The sequence below is a fragment of the Delphinapterus leucas genome, chromosome 20, assembly GCF_059928025.1.
Source record: "Delphinapterus leucas isolate spDelLeu-1000000601 "Yukka" chromosome 20, BTC_Dleu_Yukka2, whole genome shotgun sequence".
NCBI lineage: Eukaryota > Metazoa > Chordata > Mammalia > Artiodactyla > Monodontidae > Delphinapterus > Delphinapterus leucas.
This window is the reverse complement of record NC_143148.1, coordinates 6,458,118-6,478,587: the sequence shown is the minus strand read 5'-3', so window position 1 is coordinate 6,478,587 and position 20,470 is coordinate 6,458,118. Positions and strand designations below refer to the sequence as shown.

The following is a 20,470-nucleotide window of genomic DNA, read 5'->3' as shown; positions in this document are numbered from 1 at the left end:
CAGTTAGGACCCCAAACTCTGGCACCAGCCCCCCTGGCATTCAATTCTGACTTGACCACCTACTGTCTTCGAGACTTTGGGCAAACCATGTTACCTCTCTGTTATTATTGTTAGTACCCATTAAGGAAGATGCTTTCCTCTCAGTTAACGGAAGTTGATTTTGGTCTGGACGTTCATTGATTGGCTTCTTCCTGGTGATCCCAGTGAATTTCATGCCCCTATTTATTCTTCATAACTTCTAAAAGGGGTTGGTCAAGGTGGGCCCGGGCCATCACGTGACTTAATATTTTCATGTACTCATAAAAAGTCAATTACTCCCTCCCATCACATAAATTTCACCTTTGGTAAACTTCACCTTGATAAAATTTCACCTTTCTTTGGTTCTTGAGACATCTAAGTGTGCTTTTTCTCAAATCTAAAGATCTTTAGACTCGAGAGACACTGTTCTTTTCATATACTGCCTCTGTCTTTGGACCACGTAGCTCTTCTACCATAAAATGACACATGACTGACTTTGAATATCTCCTATGGTGTGGCCGCTCTGTGTAACAATTTCCAACTGCATTCTACTCTATGCTGGGCAAAAATAAGGTTGCGATAAATGTTTGTGAAGCAAATGGACCATTGTGTCTGATTCTCCCTCTGTTCCTAAATATTTCTCTGCTCGAAACTTCAGCTCCCACGTTGGACCCTCTTTTCCCTTTCTCTGGGGAGCCACTTACTGTCCCATTCGTCTCCCTGGGAGGATGCCTGGCTTAGATGTCGTTTTGTCTTTCTTGGAGATGGTGCAGTGGGGGTCAAGAGAGGAAGCCCTCTCTGAGGACAGGGACAGACCTGGGGCTTGGGGATAGGTGTGCGTGCATCAGTGTGGGATCACGCGCAGTGCATGTGGGTGGAAGAACCCCAGAAAGCATGTAGAAGCCTGGGTCCTCACCCAGTTCTGCCTGTCTGCCCCCCTCATTTTGGGGAGGGCCTCCAGTCTCTACAGCTCCCTGCCCATCCCCCTCTCCTCAAATGGACTGCAATGAGATCTTTCAAATACCCACATCTGACCCTGTCCTTCCTTTTCTCAAGGCCCTCAGGATCAAGGTCAAGTACTTCTGCCTTGTACTCAGGGCCCAACGCCATGTTCCAGTGACCTACTTTCCCAGCCATGTCACCTATTTCTCTGGCCTCAAACCTCAGCCCCCACCAACCTGGATGATTTGCCATCTCTGGAACACAGCAGATGTTCTCACACTCCCAGACTTTTCTACAGGTCATTAGCATCTTGAGTGTGCCACCCACCCAAACTTCTCCACACGGTGAATTCATATTCAGCCTCCCTCTCCAGCTGTCCCAGCCCCAGCCCCTGCTCAGCCCTCATCTTCTCTCCCTGCACCATCACTTCTACTCCCCCCTGGCCTCTGGTCTCTTCTTTCTGGTCCATCCCGCACATGGCCCCAGAGCTGCTTCTGCTCTCATCCCTTCCATGGCTCCCCACTGCTCTCAGGAGAAGCCCTAGCCTCTCAACCTGGGGTCTGTGGTCTTTTGGGATTTGGTCCCTGCTCTCTTTATCTCCCATCACTCTTACCCACACACAGTGGCCTCCCAGCCCTCTCATCTCCCTGCTTTTGCTGCTACAAGGGGAGTTTAGTGGAGAAAGCCACCCCTCAGGGCTAGTTAGGTGGAGGAGACAAGGGTGTCTTGCCAGGGAGGAGAAAAATCAAGTTGGGCTGTAAAAGGGAACTAAGGATATCTGGGCTTCAGAGAGGCAGAGGTGGGATAAAGGCAAAAAGTACCACTAATAATAAAATTCACTCTTTATTGTTCACACGGGTGTGCCAGGCACTGCCATATGTGTTTCACATGTTTACAGCCTTGAATCTCCCCAACAACATAGCCACCGCCTTATGAGGGGTATACGATTATTATCCTTATTTTAGAGATGAGAAAATCTACACACTGAAGGAAGGCACTTCCCGCGGTTGCACGGCTAAGCAAGTGCGGGAGCTGGGAGCCCAACTCAGGTTCGGCCAGACTTGGAACCACTTCTCTGTAGGAAGAAGTCCTGGAATAATTGGGGAGGGAGAGATGCTTGGAAGGGCTTTTCCTGTATTCTCTTAGGGGCAGGGTTGAGACCTTAGCTGGTGTTCCCGTCACTCCTAGTGATGCAAGGATGGGGCTGCAGTAAAATCAGGGAGGATTTGTGCTGCGGTGTCACCACTTTTATTAAGCATTAAGGGTCGGGTCTGGGCAGGTGGGGGAAGGTCAAGAAGTGGAGGTCATATATCAGGATCAGTTGGCCTGAATGGTTTTTCGGATCCAGTGGCCATATCTGCAGACGTTGGTGTAGACGCCTGGCTTCTCCTTGGATCCGCAGGGGACGTTACCCCATGACACAAGGCCTCGGAGACGGTCGCCACACACCAACGGACCCCCAGAATCACCCTGTGGTTAAAGAGGGAGAGAGTCAGATACAGGCTCGCAGAGAAGGAAAGACAGACAGAAGGAGACACAGAGACATGTAGAGAGGGGGAAAGACACTCAGAGATGGAGAGAAAGACACACATACGGAGAGAGAGAGACAGACAGATACAAAGTCACAGATAGGGAAATAGAAGAGACTGAGGGAGACTCAGAAACACAGAGATCTCTAAAGAAAGGACAGATGGTCTCAGAAATGGGGCTCATCTGCCTGCCCTTTCTTTGCATCCAACTCACTGTGTATCACTTTTCTCTATCTTTGTCTCTTTCTCCCACTTGGCTGGTCTCTGAAGATCCTTCAATGCACAGGGCTCAGTTTTGGCATCAAAAGGAGAAATCCGATGGACGATGGTGGCAGAAACCCAAGTTCCAAGTATTTGGGAGTCAGGATGGAGCCCCTTCTCTCCCCGGCTACGGTTCCCCTTCTGCACAGTGTGGTTATTTCCAAGCAGAACTTGTGGGGATTCTGTTGGAGCAGGGACAGCCTCCTGGCACCATCTGTGTCCCTACTGTGTCTCTGTGGTTCTTGATCTCTTCATCTCCATCCTTGTCTCTGCATTTCCTGTCTCTGCTGACTGACTTTTTACCTCTGCCTGTCCCCGATTGTGTTTCTGTGTATCAAATTGAGTCTCTCTCCCTTATCATGCCTCTGATTTTCACCCAGCCTGTCTCTGTAAAGCTCTAGTTTGGCCTGTGTATCTGTCTCTTCCTGCCCATCTCTGTCCTTGGCTATGTAACTGGTGGGTCCTGGCGTCCTCACCTGGCAGGAGTCCTTCCCGTGCTTCTCATCCCCGGCACACACCATGTTTTGGGTGATCTGGCCAGGGTAGGCGCGGTCACACTCCTCACGGGGCACCAGGTGGAGGTATGCACACTGGATGATGTTAGGGAAATCACCTGCAAAGAGAGATGGGCCAGGATCACTTCACAACCCACCCTTCCCATTGATCCTCCAACACCTATAAATCCTCCCTCCCCTATTGGACCCTATTTCCCAATGGTTCCCTTTTTCCTATTTGTCGCTCATTCTCAAAACCCACTTCCATTGCCTGACTCCTGATTGGTCCCTCTTTCCATCAGTCTTCCCTCACATTGGCCTGTCTTCCTCACTGATTACCCCTTCTCTACCAGTTCTCATTTCCTATTGGTTTTTCCTTCTCTTAGTTCCTGCCTTCACTTGTCTCTTTTCCATTGGTCCCACCTTCTTCGGTAGTTCAGCTGACCTCTAGACCCTCTTCCTCTATTAGTCCCGCCTCTGTTATAGCCCATCCTCCTTCATTGGACCCTTCTTGCCCATTGGCTCATCCTGATTGGTCACCACTTGACTTTTGGTCTTTCCTAACTGGTCCCTTCTTTCCCCATTGGTTCTCCCTTCTATTGGCCCTTCATCCAAAGGTCTACTCCCTCACTGCTTCTTTCCTAAATGGCCTCATCCTCCCCCATTGGTTCTCCTCTCCTTTATGGCCCTTCACTCACTGGCCCACCCTCAATGGTTCCTGCTGATCTATTGTTTCTCCTCTAGTCCTTCTTCTAGTGACCCCTCTTGACCACTGACTCTTCTCAATCGACCCTTCCCCCATTAGCTTTCTCTACACTGTTTGCTTTCTCAGTTCACATCCTTCAGCTGGCTCCCCTGCTTCTTCCATTAGTCCCTCCTCCATTTATCCTTTTTTGATCATCAGTGCATCCTAGTTGGTCCCTTTTGACAACTGGGCCCCTTCCTGATTAGTATCTCCACAGTGACCCTCCCTCCTCATTGACCCTTCATCTTATGGCCCACATCTCCATACCATTCACCTGTTGGTCTACTTTCTCCATTGGCTGTTCACTCATTGGCCCAACTCCCATATTTGCCCTCCCTCCCCATTGAACTTTCACCCACTCGTACACTACCCCATTGGCTCTCACCGTTAACCCACCTCCCCATGACCCGTCACCCATTGATGATGGGTCACCTGCATCATTCTCCCCCTACTGACCATCTGCCGTCTTGCCCCAGCCGAGGATGTGGCAGCTGGTGTGGTTGGCTGAGCAGTCTCTTTCCAGGGACAGGGGCTGTATGTGTGCAGAGAACTTGGCTGGACGTGACAGACGTAACAGCATGATGTCCTGGTCGTGGATGGCGGCGTTGTAGCCAGGGTGGACCACAGTCCGGACAACAGAGCTCTCCTCCTGGAAACTCTCCCTTTGCTGAAGGTCGTGCTTTCCCAGGTAGACCTGAAGATTCCTGGGAAAGAGAAGGGCTGGGTCTCACCTGGAGCCCTTGGGCTGCAGCTGAGGCTCCAGAGGGGGCTACGGTGGGAGGTGGGGTAGCCTGGTACACCATGAACCATCCGGTCTTCTCCCCTCACAGTCTTTCCAGCTCAGTAAATGACAGATCCATCCTTCCAGAATAACCCGCAGACTATCCTTGACTCTTTATTTCTTGACTCACCTCCCAGCTGTCCAGAAATCCTTTTGTCTCTCCAAAGCATATCCAGAATCTGACCACTTCTCACCTCTCCCACTGCTGCCATCTTGGTCTGAGCCACCATAATCCCTTACCTGGACTACAGTCTCACTGGACTCCTGGCTTCTACCTTTGACCCTCTATAGTCTGTCCTCCACAAAGCAGCCAGAGCTATTTTAACAATATAAGCCAGCTTTGTCCCTCCTGTGCTCAGAACCCTCCCGTGACTCCCATCTTGCTCAGAATAAAGGCCAAAGTTCTCACTGTGACCTACAAGGTTCTGCACAATCCATCCCCGTCACTTGTCAGTTATCTCCCAGTCTCCCCCTTCTCCTTCTGTTCCAGCCACACCGGCTTCCCTGCCTTTCCTTGAACACAATAGTCATCCTCTCACCCCAGGGCCTTTGCACTGGCTGTTCTCTCTGCCAGCAACTCTTTCCCCCAGATATCTGCATGCCTCACTCCCTCACCTCCTTCAAATGTCACCTTCTCAGTGAGGCCTTCCCTGAAGACCCAATTAAAATGCAAGTATCCACCCCAACAGGCAAGTCCCAGCTCCCTCTCCTGATTTCCTTTCCACCAGAGAACCTAACAGCCCATTTGACACACTATATATGTATTGTTAAATATTTACTTGTTTTACTGTCTCCCTCTGCCACAGCCGTGCTATTCGATCGAAGTTTCTGTAAGGGTGGAAATATCCTCTATCTGCGCTGTTTGAAACAGTGACCACTGACCACAGGCAGCTACTGGGCCCTTGAAGTGTGGCTAGTGGATTTGGAAATTCGTTTCATTTTTATGAATGTAAATTTAATTGGCCATATGTCGCTAATGGCTACTGCATTAGATGGCACAGCTCTAGAATATCAAGATGGGATTTTTGTTTTAGGCAGATACATCCTCCTCGGTGCCTAGACCAGTGTCTGGCATACGATAGGTGTTCAATAAAGATTTGTGAAATGGATCAAAGCATTACTCCCTTGCTCAGAAGCTTTGCATAGCCTCCAGCTTTTCCATTACCCTCAGAATAAAGCCCAGGTGCCTTATCCCGCTATCCTCTGGCCCTCAGTGAACCAGTAACTTTCTTTTCTTAGAACTCTTCACATTGTTCCCACTTCTTTCGTCCTTGCGTTTCCTCTGCCCTGGCTGCTCTGCCCCCTTTCTCATGTCCCATGCCTCAGTTTGAATTTCATCTCATCAGAACGTCCTTCCGGACGCCTTCTTCCATCGAAAGCAGGTACCTCTGTTCTTTTCTCTCATGGAGCCATCCCTGTTTTTTCACCTTCATTGGACTTAGAGTAATTTGTAATTGTATGGTTTGTCGAGGATTCTAGAACTGTCTTCCTGCACCTTTCTGCTCCTGTGTTCCCGAGGGCAGAGACTCTGGGTATCTCCCCGTCTCAGTCTTTGCTGAATTCCCACTGCCCAGCTCAAATCTGGCCCTTAGTGGGTGCTGTTGGTCAATGTGCGCTGAATGAATGAATGAGGATGGTGGGAGTGATGCCAGGTTTACCAGCGCTTGGGGGAGACCACCCTGGGGGGGGGTCCTTGTGTCCATGACCCTGCAAGGTGAGACCCCTGTTGGGGTCTCTCCCGGCTCCCACTGGGATATGACACTTGCTACTTCTCTGAGCTTCAGCCTCCTCAGAAGCCAAGAGTCCCTTATTGTGGGGGATTCCAGGAAAGGTACAGAAACTGCCTACCTGGGTACGCGGCCCATAGTTAGCGTGGAAAAAAATGGTGGTTCTTGTTCATCAAACTAGTGGTTATTAGTGCCCTGAGGATTAGTCCTGGGTCCTCTATGGTCCTCTATCTATGCCCACTTTTTGGATGATCTCATCCCATCCCGTAGCTTTAGATACCACCTGTTTGTGGTATTTCAAGTCCTAATGTTTACCTCCATCTCTGACCTCTCCCCTGAGTGCCAGCAGTCAACCTGGCATCCTTCTTGAACACCAGCCAGGTACCTGAGACTCACCTTGGCTAAAACAAAATGTCTGATGCTCCCCACCTATATCCAAACTGCTCCTCTTTCCTTCCCCCCCGACTCAGAGAAAGACACACCCAAACAGCCAGTTGTTCAAGTCCCATCCCCGGAAGTCAGCCCTGCTTGTTCTCTCTCTCTCCCATTCCACACCACCAAGTCCTGCTGACTCAGCCTCAGGACCCCTCCCCGGGTTTTCAACTCCCCTCCATCCCCAGGGCCACCATCCTGGTCCATCTCAGGACAATGGCAACAGCCTCCACATGCATCCCTTCATCCCCCGCCCAGTTCGCTTTCCAGAGTGCTTTTAAAACTGTAAATCAGATCATGCTGCTTCCCTGATTAAAACTGTATGTGGCTCCTCCCAGCGCTTAGAATTAAATCCATCGCTCCCTACAGGGCCCTGTAGAAGGTCAGTTCATCAAAGCAGCAGTTTTCTTGTTTTCTTCACTGCGATATCCCCAGGGCCCCAAACACTGCCTGACACGTACTTAGTAATCAATTAAATACTGGTCAGTTGAAGCCGGTTATCAGATGGCCTCACGATGGGACAGGGGGATGTGTGAAGTCTGCAAGACGCCCGCAGGGTCTAATTGCAACCACTCCTCATTCACAGCGTGGAGACTCACGGTTTTTTGCAGTGGGCAGCGGTGAGGACCCACAGTGGGTGAATGAGGACCCCGCCACAGAGCAAGTGGCCTGAGGTGTAAAGGGCAGCTTGGTAGGGGTGAGACGTCTGCTCACAGGGTCCACCATGCAGCACCTTATTCTTCTGTTCCTCTGTCTGGGCTGAGGGAGGGAGGGTCTGAGTCAGAGAGAAGGTCTGGAGACATCAGGTACCTCCCCCCAGGGTGAACCCCATTGCTGTCTTAATCATCAAGATCTTCTCCATCCCCATGCCCCAAACCAACCCCATCCTCAAACTCTTCTTCAAACCCACCCCTTCTTCCTCTCAATCCCCATCCCCAAAGCCAAAGCCATCCCTAAGCGTTCTTATCTTTAACCCCACCTCCAGCCAATTTCCGCATCTGTAACCCCATCTCCCAAGCCAAGCTCATCCTCAAACCCTTCCCCATCTTCACGGCCACCTCCCACCCCTTCCCCATCTGCATCCCTCGTCCCTAATTTAACCCCTGTGTCTTCCTCATTTGAAACCCACCCCCCTCCATCCTCATGTGTATCCCCATCCCAGTTCCAATCTCTTCCCCATCAACAACCCCCACCCCATGCCCAAACAGCCCCCTGCCCCTCCCTTTTTGGCCTACCTGCAGCGACCAGAATCAGTATTACAATCAGCGTCTTCATGGCCATACCTGAGAAGGGAAGCCAAGTGCTCCATGAGTCCCGGCCTCAGGCTTCGCCCAGCCTCCTCCCTCTCCGCCCGCCTCATCCCTTTCCTCCCCGGCCTGCCCTGCTCTCCTGAACTTTGACTTCTGTCTTCCCCATTTAGCCTCTTGATTTCTTGTCTCCCTGACCCATGTCTTCCATCTGAGGGTCCCCCGGAGGCGGGTGCCAGAGAGGACCCAGAACCTGCTGCTCACGGCGCACCTCACATTATTTTTCTATCCTCGGCTTTAGTCTTCCTGATTAGTAACAGGAGGAGGGAGGGCCCCTGACGTTCTTCCCTCTATGGGATTTCTCCTCCTCCCTTTGGCTCTGTGCTTACCTGTTGCTCAACCCCACACCTGTAGGTTCTGGTGGGAGGTGTGATCTTACCTGCTGGGGGCCGGCTGCCTGGGGGTCGACTCTTGGGTTGGGGGCAGGGACAGTACGTGTCACAGGCAGACAGAAAGGGAGACAGACAGAGAGTCAGAAATGCAGGGAACCGCGGAGAGAGAAGTGATGCTGAAAACAGAGAGGACGCCTCAAGAGTCGGAGACGGAGGGCAGAAAGCAGAGAATATAGGGGCTGTGGCGCCCAGGGCCTGGCAGACAGACACCCTGAGCTCCCTGGCCCCCCCTGGAAGAGACTGGTCCTGTCCTCAGATGCTCCTGGTGTGTCCTTTTAATCTCTGCCTCCCCAGGTCCCCGAGGCAGGAGAGGGACCCGCCCTTTTCCTCCTCACCCAGGACTCCCACGCGTATTCCTCCCACCCTCCCACAGCTCCCCGCCTGATGGCCCCCCTGACCCCGGCTTCCAGGGAGGGCAGTGCAGGTCCCTGAGTGCACTGGGGGCCCGGGTTCCCAGGTCTGAGGGAGGAGGGGGCTGGGGGCTGAGTATTCCGGACCTTCAAGGAGAAAGGAGCTGGGAGTCTGCACACCTGGATCTAAAGGAAGGAAGGGCAGAAGCTTGTTCTCCTCAGTTCCTAGACTTCTAGGTCCTTGAGCAAGGAAGGATCTGAGGGGCTTCCCTGGTGGCGCAGTGGTTAAGAATCCGCCTGCCAATGCAGGGGACACGGGTTTGATCCCTGGCCCGGGAAGATTCCACATGCCGTGGAGCAACTAAGCCCGTGCGCCACAACTACTGAGCCTGCACGCTACAACTACTGAAACCCGCGTGCCTAGAGCCCGTGCTCCACAACAGGAGAAGCCACCGCAGTAAGAAGCCCGCGCACCGCAACGAAGAGTAACCCCCGTTCGCCGCAACTAGAGAAACCCCGCAGGCAGTAACAAAGACCCAGTGCAGCCAAAAAATAAATAAATAAAAATAAATTAATTAATTTAAAAAAAAAGAAAGAAAGAAAGGATCTGAGGACCCAAATGCCTGTGTCCCAGGCAAACACACAGAACCCCCTGTCCTCCTGGACTCCCACCTCTCACGTGCTCTGGGGCCTGCAGGCTGTCACTCCTGGGTTCAGCACCCTTGGGCACTGGGAACCAGGCCCCACGGGTTCAGTGGGGTTGGGGTGACTCACGCACCTGCCTGTAAGTCCCTCTGCGGGTGCTGGAGAACTCAGTGTCCTCGCGAGACACAGCAAAACCAGCCAGCAAGAAAGCGTGTGTCACCAAGCTGGTACCCGCCCCTGCCCCAGGCTGTGGTGCAGACCCGGGCACTGTGGGGAAAGGGCCTTCGAACAATCGGGCTTTGTCTGTCCCCAGCACCCAGTGCCATGCTCCTGTCAGCTCCATTTCTCAAGCTCTCTTCCGGGCAGGTGGACGGCCAACTGCATCAATAGCTTCCCTTTATCTCTATCTGACAGTCCTGTTGCTGTCCTTTGAGTGTCCACCCACCTCTGCCCGGATATCAGGACTCTTGACCCGCCTTGCCCCCCTTCTCCAAGTCTCTCGGTGTCCAGCTCTCTCCCTGGCCATGGCGGGGGGTGCCTCCGTGCCTGTCTCTGTTTGTGTCTCTCCACCCCTCTGCCTCTTTCTCTATATTTTTCTCTGTATCTCTGTCTTTCCCCTTGATTTTCCAAGTCTCCGTTAACACTCTCTAAATCTCTCCTTACCTCTCCTAGGTTCCAACTGCGTTTCCAAGAGAAGCATGTGTATGCACAGAGGGGAGTTAGCTCCTGCAGAAGGGGTGGCGTGGGAGAGGGCAGCGGGGAAGCTAGTGGAACCCAGGAGGATTTCAGGACTTGTTGATGAGATTTAACGTGTACAGAGAGACACAGAAATAAATGGGAATGCAGGAAGAGTGTGATGAGAAACGGGGGTCCAGGAAGCTATGGGGGGATCCAGGAAGATTTGAAGAGGTGTCTTTAAACTTGGGCGTTTTAGTCAGGAGGAGAGAGGTAGTTAAAGGGTCTGGTGCATTCAAGGAAATAGCAGACTGGCATGAGCTGGAGGAATGGGTGTACGTGCGGCCGCCTGGAGGGAAATGGGTGTGATAATCACAGGGACGGGCAAGATGGAAAAGGGAAGCTTTGGGGAAAGTCATTGAGCAATAAGTGCAACTGATATGAATAACGTCGACCTCAGCACCAGCTTGGGCCTGGCACTGTGGGTAGCATTTAATTCTTGCATTAAATCTAATTGCTAACACCTTTGCTTGTCCCCTGTCACTCCTGGGATGAAAACCAATCTGGCATTTGATATATTCTCTGGGGCTGCTCCCCTCGCCCCCCAGTTTCCCCCAGGCCCTTCTCACTCATCTCCCCACTGAACCCAGAATCTTGTTCTCAGGACCCACCATCCTCCCAGGTACCAGGTTGGACTGCTCATGGCCCATTGATCCCCAAGTCCTATCCCACTGCCTCCTCTCTCCGTGTGGTCCCTTCTCTCCATCCCTATGTCCCTGGTCCCAGTTCAGACCTGCTTCTCTCCCACCTGGACCATTACCCCAAACTCTTCCCCTTCTCTGTATCCTTCACTTGACCTCAGAGGCATCTTCCTGTGTCAGAGCTGACATTGCCTCTGTCTGGCTCACAGCCCTGGCCTGGGTCCCCCAGCATCCACAGCAGTACTGGCCAAAAGAAATATAATGCCAGGTACACATGCATTTTTTAAAAAATAAATTTATTTATTTTTGGCTGCATTGCGTCTTCATTGCTGCGTGCGGGCTTTCTCTAGTTGCGGTGAGGGGGGCTAATCTTCGTTGCGGTGCACGGGCTTCTCATTGCGGTGGCTTCTCTTGTGGAGCGCGGGCTTTAGGCTCTCGGGCTTCAGTAGTTGTGGCACGCGGGCTCAGTAGTTGTGGCGCACGGGTTTTGTTGCTCCGCAGCATGTGGGATCTTCCCAGACCAGGGCTGGAACCCGTGTCCCCTGCATTGGCAGCCGGATTCTTAACCACCGCGCCACCAGGGAAGTCCCCACATGCACTTTAAAATTTTCTAGTAGCCACAATTTTTTTTAAAAGTAAAAAAAAAACACCCCAAAAAACAAGAGTTCATTTTAACATCTCATTCAGCCCAATACATCCAAAACAATATTATTCCAATGTGAAATCAAAATACAATTTTATTTTTAAAGATTTATTATTTATTTATTTAATGTATTTTGGCTGTGTCGGGTCTTAGTTGCAGCACACGGGATCTTCATTGAGGCATGCAGGATCTTTCGTTGCAGCGCGCGGGCTCTTCGTTGTGGTGCGCGGGCTTCTCTCTACTTGTGGCATTCGGGTTTTCTCTCTCTAGTTGTGGCGCCCGGGCTCCAGGTCGCGTAGGCTCTGTAGTTGTGGTGCGCGGGTTCCAGAGCGCGTGGGGTCTGTAGTTTGCAGCACAGGGCCTCTTGTTGAGGCGCGCGAGCTCAGTAGTTGTGGCCCATGGGCTCAGTTGCCCCGAGGCATGTGGGATACTAGCTCCCTGACCAGGGATCGAACCCACATTCCCTGTATTGCAAGGTGGACTCTTTACCACTGGACCACCAGGGAAGTCCCCAAAATACAGTTTTAAAGAGGTGGTTTGCTTTCTTATTTTTTTGCATGATAAATGCTTGGGATCCGATGTGTCTTTTACAATTACAGCACAACTCAGTTGGAGCTGCCACAGTTCACGAGTCAGGAGCCACCAAGGCGAGTGGCTGCCACATTCTCAGTGCAGCTCTACCCACTTGTGTTCTTGTGCTCCAGCCATGGAGATTACTTGAAGCTTTCCTGAACCATTCCATGTCTTCTAACCTCTAGGCCTTCGCCTATGTTATTCCCGCCTCCCAGAATGCTCTTCCCAGCTTCTCCTGGTAACAACTTGTCCTTCAAGTCTTTGCTTAAACATTACCTCCTTCAGGAAGACTTCCCTGAACACCACCCAACTTCCAACCCTCTGCAGATGGGTTAGTCACTCTCATCTAAGATCCCACAGCCCGTGCCTCCTTCATGTCACGCTGGATGGTGACAGTCTGGATCCACACCCATCTCCCCCACTGGACCATGAGCTCCTTGGGCTTAGGCGCTGGTTCTTACTCACCTCTACGTCCCAAGCACCAGCACAGGACTCGGCCCAGAGGAAGCCTTAGCAAATGTTGACCGAATGACTAAATGACTTCATTCCTCCCACTCCTGTTTTACACAAAAGAAAACTGAGGCTCAGAGAAAGGAATTTAATTGCTCAACCTCAAACACCCAGGAAACGGTGGAGCCAGAATTGGAACTCAGCTTCCAACATGGCGGTGGACATGGCGCATCTCTTGGGGCCCCGTCTGGTTCCACCTTACTATAATACGGGATGGGTGGATTTGGGAGGAGTTATTGGGAGCCTTGTGGGAAAGGAGGGAGGCGGTAGGCAGTGGGGAGTGGAAGGACCTCTAAGAGAGAGAATGAAGTCCCCAGCTCTAGGCATTTGCCAGTGGCCTTCATGGTTTTGCCATCCCCACACGCCGCGCATGCTTATTTATGAGATGTCTTTCTCCCAAGTGACATGCTCTGCAAAAGTCTTCAATAAAGAAAATGTTTTACAAGAAAACTTTACGAAAGTGTAAGCAGGGAAAAGAGCCAGAAGCCACAAACAATAAAAACCAACACTCAGGGGCTTCCCAGGCGGTCCAGTGGTTGACTCCACGCTTCCAATGCAGGGGACGCGGGTTTGATCCCTGGTTGGGCAACTAAGATCCCACATGCCATGTGGTACAGCCAAAAACAAACAAACAAACAAAAAAAGCCCAACACTCATTGCAGGCTTATTCTGTGTCAGACAATGTTCTAGCACTTTCTGAATAGTAAACTTATACAACCTTCATAACAGCCCTGGGAAATAGGTGCTACTTCTCTCATTTCAAGGTTGAAGGAACAAGGGTGGGGAGGTGATGTGCTCAAAGGTGAATAGCTTGCAGCTGCCAGAACTGGGATTGGCACCCGAAGAGCGCAGTTTCTAGAGTCAGTGTCTTTAACTATTACACTTTATCAGCTACCCAAAGAAAAATGAAGTTTTTTTGTTTTTTTTTTTTCAGTATGCGGGCCTCTCACTGCTGTGGCCTCTCCCGCTGCGGAGCACAGGCTCAGCGGCCATGGCTCACGGGTCCAGCTGCTCCGCGGCATGTGGGATCCTCCCGGACCAGGGCACAAACCCGTGTCCCCTGCATCGGCAGGCGGACTCTCAACCACTGTGCTACCAGGGAAGCCCAAGGAGGTTGTTTTTAAAAAATTCAACAAGAGTATGCTCTCAAGTCATTGTAAACCAATCCACCTCCTGACGTGTATACGAGAGCTGCCAAGAGGCAGAGCCAGCTGTCTATAGGCTGACCTAGTGCAACTGTGATGTTTTGTTACTTTTTAAACTTTTAGGTTGAATATGGATTTGGGGTGGCTTGCTGGAGAGAGGGGAAGTTGATGGAGCTTCAGGAGGGTGGTGGCCAAATACTCTTGACATTCCTTAAACTTGACACAGATCCAGAGGCGGGAGGGGCTGGGGGCCTGGACTCCTGGGTCTGAGGGAGGAGGGGGCTTAGCTTCCTGTGCACAGGAACACCAGAGGAAGTTAAGAAATTCCACGGTGGCTACAGAATTCCTGCAATACGAAGAAGCGTGGGAGAATAGGAGGCTAGGAGAGAGGGGAAGATGGTGGAGCTTCAACAAGAGGAGAATGTTGACCAGTCGAGAATTCTGGGGGAGAAACTGGAAAGACAGGTAGGAGAGGTGAGTCCTGGGCATCGGAGAGGCTCCCTCTGTCAGCACCTTCTGAGGTATGGCTGCCCAGGAGACTTGGATGGCAGGAGTAGGGCCATGGCCAGGCTGAGTCACTGGGACTCCTACCTCCACCCTTTCTGAGGCCCCTTCCCTGCCTTCTTGAGGACAGGAGACCACCTACCTGGGTTCCCAGCCCCCAGCCTCCCCTGGCATCCAGGAGGCTGGTGGCTCACTTTTGGGGGGCCCCTGTGGGACCGAGGTGTCCTGTCTTCCTGCCAGCCCTATGCTTCCCCCACACCTTCTCCCTCTCTCCTAGTTTGTCACCCGTGAAATGCCCAGAAACACTTTCACACCCCTTTCCACCCTGAAGAAGTAGACATATTCTCTCCTCCCTCCCTTTTACTCTCTTTACCTTCCCTTTTCCTCTTTCGCTTCTCCATTTTACCGATGAGGAATACGGAGACCCAGGAAATGGAGAAAAAATATGCCACTGGGCAGGGAGGCAAGGCAAGGGACCAAAAATCACATACATTTTTCTTTCCTCTCTAAGGGTCTCCTCTCCTCCACCTTAGATCTCCAGAGCTTTTCCACTGCTGTTTATCAGGTTATAAAAGTGCATACCCACGGAAAAGTAAATGCAAGGAAGCAGGCTACCCTCCCATGACTACCACCGTATGCAATTTGGTACACATGATTTCAGGTTTCATTTTGTGAATATTTTCATTTTACATAGCAAGGATCACATATACATATATTTCTGTATCTTCCTTTTCTCATTTAACATCACATAGCATAAACATCCTTGCAAAACACTAACAATTCTGCATAATTATTAGCCTTAGCAGTTGCATATCCTTGTCTCAAGCTAGCCTTTTGTTTACTTAAACACGCCACTGATTCCGGACATATTCAGTGTTTCCACCGTTTTGCTATGATAAATAATGTTGTGATAAATTCAAACCTTGCTCCACATTTTGGATTTTTTTTTTTTTTTTTTTGTAGTAGTATCTTCCTAGAACTAGAACTGCTGGGTCAAAGGTGGAGAACAAGGGTCCTGATTCACATTGCCGAATCAACTTCCGTAAAAATCGTATGAATTTACAGTTTCAGTGGCCGAGGGTGCTGTCTCACTACTTCTTTACCGGCGCTGAGGTTTTTGTGTCGCGTGTTTTGGTTTTAATTCCTTGCCTATTTGATTGACTTACACACATGGCATATTGTGGAGGTTTATGATATGTCTTTGAGGAAAAGTAAAGTCAAGTATGACTGTAGATCATCGACGTCCTTATTTCTGTGAATTTCCTGTTCAGGGTGTAGGGATGGAGGGATGGGAGTACGGAGAGATTAGCAATACATGCTCATGGTGGTGTTTATCCAATCGACGTACTTGCAGACTTGGGTATAGACAGCTGGGTTGTTGGGTTGGCCGCAAGGGAAACCTCCCCAGGACACCAGGCCTTGCAAAGTACCTTTGCACATCAGCGGTCCCCCTGAGTCACCCTGGAGGGGACAAAGCAAATTAGCTTCAGCTTCAGAGTGAAGTCCCGCCCCCACTTCTGTCTCATACACCCCCACGGTTGTCAGTCTTTGTCTTGCCAGACCCTGGACTTCCACCCCGGCCAATGGGGAGAGACTCATAGTCTCTGGGGACCAATAGTAGAGCAGGAATTAGGGCCATCATGGAGAAGACAAACCACATTCTCTGAAGACATTGGCTTGAGCCCTGGCCAATGGGACCAATCACAGGGAAGGGGCAGGGCTTCCAGGGGGTCAGAGCCCCATTTCTTCCCCATCTTTGAGGACTCAGCGCCAAGCCCATGGGAGAAGGGGCAGCATCTCCAGGGAACGGATACATGGGCATGAAAGAGGGACAGGGTGGTCTTGGAAATCGGGGGCCTAACCGATGACACAATTCATAAGTCCCCGTGCAAAATGAAAGTGTGGGCTCCCTCGCTTAGAAAGTATTAAGAATTTCAAGACAGCAACAGGAGTGCTTTAAACCGAGGGTGGGACTCTCCTGAGTGTGGGACCGCGTGTCCCTGTACAACTTGCACATTCGTGAAGCCGGCCCTCACTAGGGGAAGAGAAGGATGCCCCATTCTCTAGGACACACATTCCCGTCCCATCACCCCATCCCTAACACTTACCCTCCCACCACCCCATCCCTAACACTTACCCTCCCACCACCCCTGACAGCTGAGGGTACAGGTGAGAGCGAAAGGAGTGGAGGTACGGGGAGAGAGACAAGGAAAGGGAGTCACAGAGAAGAGGAAAAGAGTTAAGCAAAGGATGGAGAAAAGAACGGTGGAGCAGTAGAGGGAGGACAGAGAAACACTAGTGTAGGGGCTGGAGAGAGCGGCAGAGAGGTAGGCAGATAAAAAGAGAGACAGGCTTCCCTGGTGGCGCAGCGGTTGGGAGTCCGCCTGCCGATGCAGGGGACACGGGTTCGTGCCCCGGTCCGGGAAGATCCCACAAGCCGCGGAGCGGCTGGGCCCGTGAGCCATGGCCGCTGAGCCTGTGCTCCGCAACGGGAGAGGCCACAGCAGTGAGAGACCCGCGTACCGGAAAAAAAAAAAAAAAGAGTGACAGAAGCAGACAGCCAATGGGGGCGGGGGTGGGTGGCAACACTGATGGAAAGAATGAAATGAAATTAGGTGTAAAGGGAGATGTGGGAAGATACTGTTCAGAGACAGGGAGGGAGTTACAAAGAGGAGGGGAGAGACAGTTCTTTGCCCAGGCCAGGACCCAAGTGAGGTGAGTGAGACATTAACTTCGGGCACACAGTCTCAGTAATTGCAATAAACAGTATTTTACTGCAATACCTTAAAATTGAATTTAATATGAAAAAGTCCATGATAAACACAGTATCCCAATTTTAGATAAAGGGTCAGTACAGGGCTGTGCTGAGACTTTTTGAAGCCTGAGGTAAGTGGGAAATTCAGTAAGACTGATGGCTCTTTATTGAAAATTCTGATATTTTGTTCATCGTGGACTTTTGCATAGATTTTTAAAAAAATATTGCATAAGAATGTCATTTATCTTGATTACTGAGTTTTCTGGGCACCCCCTCCCCTTTAAAGTTTGGGTTTGAAGCCAAGGCTTCACTCGCTTTCCCCTAATCCTGGCCGCATGTTGCCCATCCCCAGCCCCTCCCATTCATCTTTCTGCCTCATCCTCAGGGCCATACCAGCCCCCACTGGGCTGCCACTACTGACCTGAGCAGAGAATAGGATAGAGAAAGCTAGGAAAGCTGGGTCTAGGGTGGGGCGGGGGGTGATGAGGGAATGCTCAGCGCCAAGGTCAGGTGCAAAGATTCTGGATAGAGGGGTAAGATGGGGCTCTGTGCTGAGATGAAGCAGCCAGGGACCCAGGGCAGGGGAGGAAGGAGGGCTCACGTTGCAGGCATTGGTGCCGGAGTTGGGGATGCCAGCACACAGCATGGAATCTCCCAGCAAGTCCATGTAAACCTTCCTGCAGTCTCCAGAGGAGATGATGTCGACCTCTGTGCACATGAGTCTCTCTGGAAAGGTCGCTGCAAGATGAGGGTGGGGGGGCTTGTCAGTCAGAGGCCTGGGACTGTGGACCCGTGGGTCCTGATGGGGAGAGGATGGGGGTCCAGGATCCTAGACCCTGAAGGAGGAGGGGGCTGGGGTGCTAAACATTAGGGTGTTGAAAAAGGACCTGATTCCTGGTCTCCGGGGTCTGAGGGAGGAGGGGTTCAGGGTCTGGGGCTCCTGGGTCACTGAGGGAGCCTCACCAATAGGGCTGGTGGTGGTGCCCCAGCCAGAAACGGTACAAGTAGTCCCAGGGGGTTCACAGCGGGAAGGCAGGTTGACCTTCTTCACGGTGGATGACAGCCTGGCCCGCGTCCTTAGCTTCACCAGCATGAGGTCATTAACCTGGCTCTGCGTGGAGTAGCCGGGGTGGCGGAATGACATTGTGGCCCTGATCTTCTGGCCTCTGCCCAGGGATTCACTGCCCAAATGCACGTTGTACGCACTGGGAGAACGGAGCAACATTCATAGCGTCACTGTGAGTGAGAGAGCGGGAGAGAGACCCAGAGAGAGAAAAACAGAGATCCTGGGCGGGGGGGGGGGGGAACGACAGAGACCCAGAGAGGGGGCAGGGCAGAGACGGGGGTCGGTGGAACAGAGACTGGGGGGGGGCAGGGACCCAGAGGGAGAGCTGGAAGTGCTCAGAGCACCCGTGCCCACGTACTTCATCATGCAGTGGGCAGCAGTAAGCACCCACCACTCGTTGACCAGCACGCCTCCACAGTAGAGCTGATTGCCGTTGAGCAGGGCCACCTGCCAGGGCTGGGAGCCTCTTAGACACGGGATTCCATCAATAATCTTCTCGCTGTTCTTATCCCGGGCTGGATAGAGACATGGAGAAAAACATGGGTAGTAAGCCTCAGAGGAAGGCTGAGTCAACAGCGGAGGGATTTGGAGACAGAGATGGAGACAGACAGAGTGACAGGGAGAAATGCAGAGGCAGAAATGGAGAACAGTGCAGAGAAAGCAGGAGATGGAGATGGAGAGAGACAGAGGCAGCCCACTCAGAAACCCAGGAGGAGCATCTTGTCTGTCTGGAGCTGACGACAGAAGCTGATAGGAGAGACCCTGAGTGCAGAAGACAGGGCCTGGGGGACACAGAGACCCCAGGAGTCAGAAGGAAGCAGGAAGAAAAGTGGCAGAAGGGTCTTGTCTTCTGAGGAAGAAAGCTGCTGGAGCAGAGGGAGGTCCTGACTCAGGGACCTCTTGGAGAGAGGGGCCCTTGAAGACGGTCACTGGGGATGATGGGTGGTCCAAGGGTTAGGGCAGCCCTCCCAGACTGGCCCTCACCTTCCTGTGCAGCAGATCCCAGGGCTAAGGACAGCAGTAGGGTCAGCAGGGGTGGAAGAAGGAATCCTGCCATGGTGGCTTCTCTGAGTCTCTCAGGGGCTGCCAGGTAGAGGAGGGGTCTCTTTTGCTGGGGAGAAGGACAGAGTTCAGGAAGCAGGAGTCCTGGCCCCCAGCCCCCTCCTCCTTCAGACCCAGGAGTCCTTCCCCTTGGGACCCAGGAATCTGGGCTCCCATCTCTCGCCATCCATAAGTCTGTATCCCTAGTTCCTTTTCCCCTAAGAGACCAAAAATTCCAGACCTCCAGCCCCTCATCTGTCAGAGCCGGGCGTCCAGGCTTCCCACTGCCCCCTCCCCTCAGGAACAGGAGTCAGCTGTCCAGCCAGCCTCATCGCCCCCCCCCCAAATGAGGCCCCTTCTCACCTCCGGAGGGCCTGATCTGACGTGGGGCGCAGACTCGGTTGGGAGTCAAGTGTCTCCAGACCTGCCCAGGGCGGCAGTCTTATACCACGTCCAGCCCCCGCCCCCGCCCCCGCCCTCAGCGCCCCGGAATGCAGGTGGGAAAGGCTCTGAGACACCCTCTTCCTGTGCATCTGGTTATCTCGAACCCCCGAGGCAGCTAATTCACTTGGCAGCACTCTACTTTTTCCACCCTCCCGCAGGCCCCTGCGCATTCTGGGCCCAGCATCCCCGGTGGCCACTACGGAGGCGGGAGCCGCAGGTTCTCTGGCTTCGAGGGGCAGATTCAAGGAGTGGCTGAGCTCAGGAAATGCGCTGTGACTTGGGTCCTCCTTTGGGGCCACTTCCTTGCCCCAATCCCCTCTCAGGGATAACCTAGAGCCCATACCGTAATTCTGACGAGCTTGTGATAATTTGTTCAGGCTGGAACCCAGTCATGTCTTTTGAACGTAATATAGGGTATGAATGAAAAAGAAAACGCTTTCCCTAACTCCACCCTGATAAATGCTTACGTTTATCAATATAGTCTCTGTTCTCCTGTGATACAGAGATTTCTATACATATTATGTATTTATAACAAAAACGTCTGTACTAAACATTATCTAATATAAACTTTTTCTTTATAAATTACCTTGAACAATTTTTCCTCCTAGTATATTTATCTATTTAAAAAAAATTTGGAAACATTTATTTATTTCGTTGTGCTGGGTCTTAGTTGCGGCAGGCAGGCTCCTTAGTTGTGGCATGTGAACTTTTAGTTGCGGCATGCGTGTGGGATCTAGTTCCCTGACCAGGGATCAAACCCGGGCCCCCTACATTGGAAGCTCAGAGTAGC

General features: G+C 51.9%; 2 protein-coding genes across 8 annotated transcripts; both read right to left on the bottom strand.

Moving 5' to 3' along the window:
* Positions 1-1,790: 1,790 nt before the first annotated feature.
* Positions 1,791-9,674, bottom strand: LOC111181115 (kallikrein-6). 6 transcript variants are annotated; one of them, XR_016390843.1, is made up of 7 exons: positions 9,651-9,674; positions 8,165-8,212; positions 7,529-7,688; positions 4,446-4,693; positions 3,227-3,363; positions 2,704-2,932; positions 2,340-2,430 (listed from the first exon to the last, which is right to left on the bottom strand). XR_016390843.1 is itself a non-coding variant. In XM_030761335.2 (6 exons), exons 1-6 carry the CDS (start codon positions 8,385-8,387, stop codon positions 2,278-2,280), a joined length of 759 nt encoding a protein of 252 aa, XP_030617195.1. In that variant the 5' UTR covers positions 8,388-8,463; the 3' UTR covers positions 1,791-2,277. The 6 variants fall into 6 exon arrangements, 1 of the variants encoding a protein (XP_030617195.1); XR_016390841.1 differs by lacking the exon at positions 9,651-9,674 and adding an exon at positions 8,448-8,504; XR_016390839.1 differs by lacking the exon at positions 9,651-9,674 and adding an exon at positions 8,375-8,463.
* A 5,362-nt stretch (positions 9,675-15,036) lies between these two features.
* On the bottom strand, positions 15,037-19,708 carry LOC111180508 (kallikrein-7). Of its 2 annotated transcripts, XM_022584889.3 has the most exons (6): positions 19,600-19,708; positions 19,180-19,306; positions 18,554-18,710; positions 18,093-18,334; positions 17,731-17,867; positions 15,037-15,835 (listed from the first exon to the last, which is right to left on the bottom strand). In XM_022584889.3, the coding sequence occupies exons 2-6, from the start codon at positions 19,250-19,252 to the stop codon at positions 15,680-15,682; spliced, it is 765 nt and encodes a 254-aa protein (XP_022440597.1). In that variant the 5' UTR covers positions 19,253-19,306; positions 19,600-19,708; the 3' UTR covers positions 15,037-15,679. The 2 variants fall into 2 exon arrangements, with proteins under 2 accessions (XP_022440597.1, XP_089758329.1); XM_089902203.1 differs by lacking the exon at positions 19,180-19,306 and having other exon boundaries at positions 19,600-19,678.
* Between the last annotated feature and the right edge of the window lie 762 nt (positions 19,709-20,470).